At 44.7% G+C, this 3454-nt stretch overlaps 1 protein-coding gene across 1 annotated transcript; it reads right to left on the bottom strand.

Annotated features, from left to right (window-relative positions):
- Positions 1-522: 522 nt before the first annotated feature.
- Positions 523-2273, bottom strand: Iqcf5 (IQ motif containing F5). Its single transcript, XM_034484514.2, has 2 exons — positions 2202-2273; positions 523-970 (listed from the first exon to the last, which is right to left on the bottom strand). Exons 1-2 carry the CDS (start codon positions 2203-2205, stop codon positions 528-530), a joined length of 447 nt encoding a protein of 148 aa, XP_034340405.1. The 5' UTR covers positions 2206-2273; the 3' UTR covers positions 523-527.
- Positions 2274-3454: the final 1181 nt, after the last annotated feature.

Here is a 3454-nt window from a genome sequence, read left to right as displayed (position 1 = left end):
GAAAGGGGGGCACTCATATGAACAGTTGAAGTCATAAAGACAAGTTGTCAAGGGCTGAGGGAATTACTCAAAGAGTTACTGTTTAGTGGCTGGAAGAGTTCAGCTCTCAAGATGAAAAAGCTATGAAGACAGGTTGATCGATGGTCGGTGGCAATCACTTGATGTAAGTACCTTTCAACCTACTTTAAAATGGTAAGTTCGTGTCATATTTTCACCGTGATTTTTAAAATGTCTTAATATTTTGTAGCAAACACAGAACCCCAAAACACAGGCTTCCTTGTTGCATTGTCAAGGGAGCCCATTTCCGCATTCTGGACACTTGACAACCCTGAAATCTTAATGCCCCTCCCCATAGCAGACATTACTAATCCATCCCAGATCCTTATTCACCACTGAGGAGCCTTCTCAGAAGTGTCTCTCAGAGCTGATTTGCCAGGCACTAGTGTGATTAAAGCCATGATGGGCCTAATAGTGACTTGAAAATCCTTCTGATAAAGAGTGGAGAAATACGGGTGTGGCAGACCTGATCACTCTTTTATTGGTAGGGTTATGCACTGTTCCACCTTACAAGCCTGTGAGCCCAGGGAAATTTCAAGTTGAATATTCAGTCGATTTTCTTTGATTTCATAGTTGCCCTGAATAAAGCCACGGGTGTGACAACTATGCCAACGCCAATAAACCTGGATGATGCGAACAGCATTTAGCAAACGACAGTATCGTTGACGAATATGCCACATTCTGAACCAGGACTGCAGCTTGACTATTGCCCAAGTTTTTCGAGCATATAACTCCAGAGCCATCCGCCGTTTCTTCCCTTGCACCCTCATCATTATCTTTCTCCACCAGCACTGAATGATCCATGCGCTGAGGGCGGCATACAGCAGTGAGCGTCGCAGCAGTGTGCCACGCCACCAGGCTTGGATGCGCACAGCTGCAGATGTTTTCACCATGGCGGTAGTCTCTTCTGGGCCTTGCAAGAAAGAACAGACCACTTAGGATGCTTAGGGAGTTCAGGGTGAGCCAGACAGGAATCCCGATCCTCTATCTAGGAAGTTCAAGAGCTGCAGAACCCGGCAGGGCCACGGATGCGCCCAGGAGACCAGCTAAATTGAACTGCCTGTGGTACATGCTGATTAATCAGCATGAGTGCGTCAACCTGACATCTGAGTTTCTGGACATGACATGTACCTATTGTGATATTTTTTTTTGGGGGGGGGGGGTTCGAGACAGGGTTTCTCTGTGTAGCCCTGGCTGTCCTGGAACTTACTCTGTAGACCAGGCTGTCCTGGAACTCAGAAATCTGCCTGCCTCTACCTCCCAAGTGCTGGGATTAAAGGCTTGCACCACCACCGCCCGGCTGTGATAATAATTTAAAACTCCCGTATTTGGGAAGAAAGTAGGAAGAAAGTAGGAGAGAACATAAGAATGTTTTTCCTGGTGCCAAGTGTACAAGACTCAGTTTCTGGGGAAAGAGAGAAAGAGAGAGAGAGAGAGAGAGAGAGAGAGAGAGAGAGAGAGAGAGAGAGAGAGAGAGAGTGTTAGTTTGAGACAGGGTCTCACTATGCAGCTCTGGCTGTCCAGTAACAGGCTGGCCTTGAACTCACAGAGATCTGCCTACCTCTGCCTCTCCAAGTACTGGGATTAAAGCTGTGGGCCACTACACCCAGTTATTTGTGGCCTTTGTTATAAATCCCCTCCTGTGGTAACTAGGAGACACTTATTGATCCCTATCAAGTGTATACAACCTTTAGACATTGTGAATAACTCTGTCACCTACTAAGTTCACACTAAAAAACAAAAACAACACCATGATTGAGTTACAAAACAAAATCAGTCACACACATAAACTTCATAACACTTTAAGGAAGTTTACAACTTTATATTGGGCCACATTCCTAGCTATCCTCATTGGTATGCTGCTCATGGGCTGTGGGCCGACCATTCCTGGATAGACCAATCTCTTATAAAACATTCAATCTCAGGCAGTGGTGGCACACACCTTTAATTCCAGCACTTGGGAGGCAGAGGCAGGCCTGGTCTACAGAGTAAGTTCCAGGACAGCCAGAGATACACAGAGAAACCCTGTCTCAAAAATAAATAAATATAAATAAATAAATAAATAAATAAATAGAAATAAAACATTCAATCCCCTGAGTTAGGTATGCATGGTTAACCCCTCAGATTTGAATTTTATGAATTACCCATAGTTAGGGGCTAGATGTTCCCATCACCCTCCGGTCTGCTCTTCTAGCTCTGATCCAGCAGAGAGTAGATAGGAAAGAGTGATGATGTCATAAGGGTGCCTATGACACAGGCATCAGGACAGCTTCTAACAACCAACATTCTCAGCACCTGTGTTGTGTGTCACTGGCTATGACGGGAGGGTCCAATACACCCACATACAAACCCACATAACCCACATCTTTATACCAGAGATATGGCCCAACAGTTAAGAGCCCTGGGTGATGCTCCAGGGAACCTGGGTTTCTTCTCCAGCATCCACACAGTGGCTCACAATTGTTCCAGAGAACCCAAAGTCCTCTCCCTGCTTCCATGAACACCTCACACATGGTGCACAGACATGTGTGTAGGCAAATACTCATGCACATAAAATAAGAATAAATCATTTTTATGAATAATAAATAAGAATGAATCTTTTTTAATAGCATCTTTGGGCTAGGAAGAGAGTTCAGATATTATGCTGATAGCTGTGTAAGATTTGGTCCCCAGAACCTGCATAAAGTAACTGGGCTCAGTAGCACATGTTTGTAACCCCAGGGCCACTGAAGTAAAGGAGACAGAAGGATGCCCGAACTTTCTAACCAGTCAGTCTACTCTGTGAGTTCCAGGCAATGAGACCTCTTGTATCAAAATAAAAGAGAAAGTGGGTGTCAGCTGAAGAATCATTGCCCTCCAAGACTTCCACAGGCACACAAATACATGCTCACACCTGCATTAGGGCATGCACATGTGTTGGGTGCCGACTTTTAGCAGAAAGCGGATATCAGCTTTGCAGCCATCTTGAGCCATATACCCTGACATGAGACTTGGATTACAATAGCCTACAACAGCTGAGCACACTCCGATAATCTTGGTTTAGATACCTTGGGTGTGTGAGATTAAAGGTGTGTGAGATTAGAGGTGTGTGATTTAAGAGTATGACTTAGAAGTGTAGAGATCAGATTTAGAGATAAGACCTAAGGGCATGATTAAAGGTGTGACTTAGAGGCATGGCTTAGAAATGAGACATATAAAGGCAGAGGCAGACAGAAGAGAGTTGAGAGAATCAGACACTTAGAGGAAATATACTCTTTAGGGAGACTCTTAAGAGGAGTGCAACTAGGAACTAGGAACTCAAGACTTGGGACTTAGACTAGGAAGAGAGACTGAAGAATAAACAGGATTGAATCACACTCTGTCTGGTCTCCATTCTTCAAGTCCGTCCTCACTCTCT

Source organism: Arvicanthis niloticus, chromosome 21, assembly GCF_011762505.2.
Source record: "Arvicanthis niloticus isolate mArvNil1 chromosome 21, mArvNil1.pat.X, whole genome shotgun sequence".
Taxonomy (NCBI): Eukaryota; Metazoa; Chordata; class Mammalia; order Rodentia; family Muridae; genus Arvicanthis; species Arvicanthis niloticus.
Note: the sequence above shows the minus strand (reverse complement) of the source record. Positions and strands in the feature narration are given on the sequence as shown.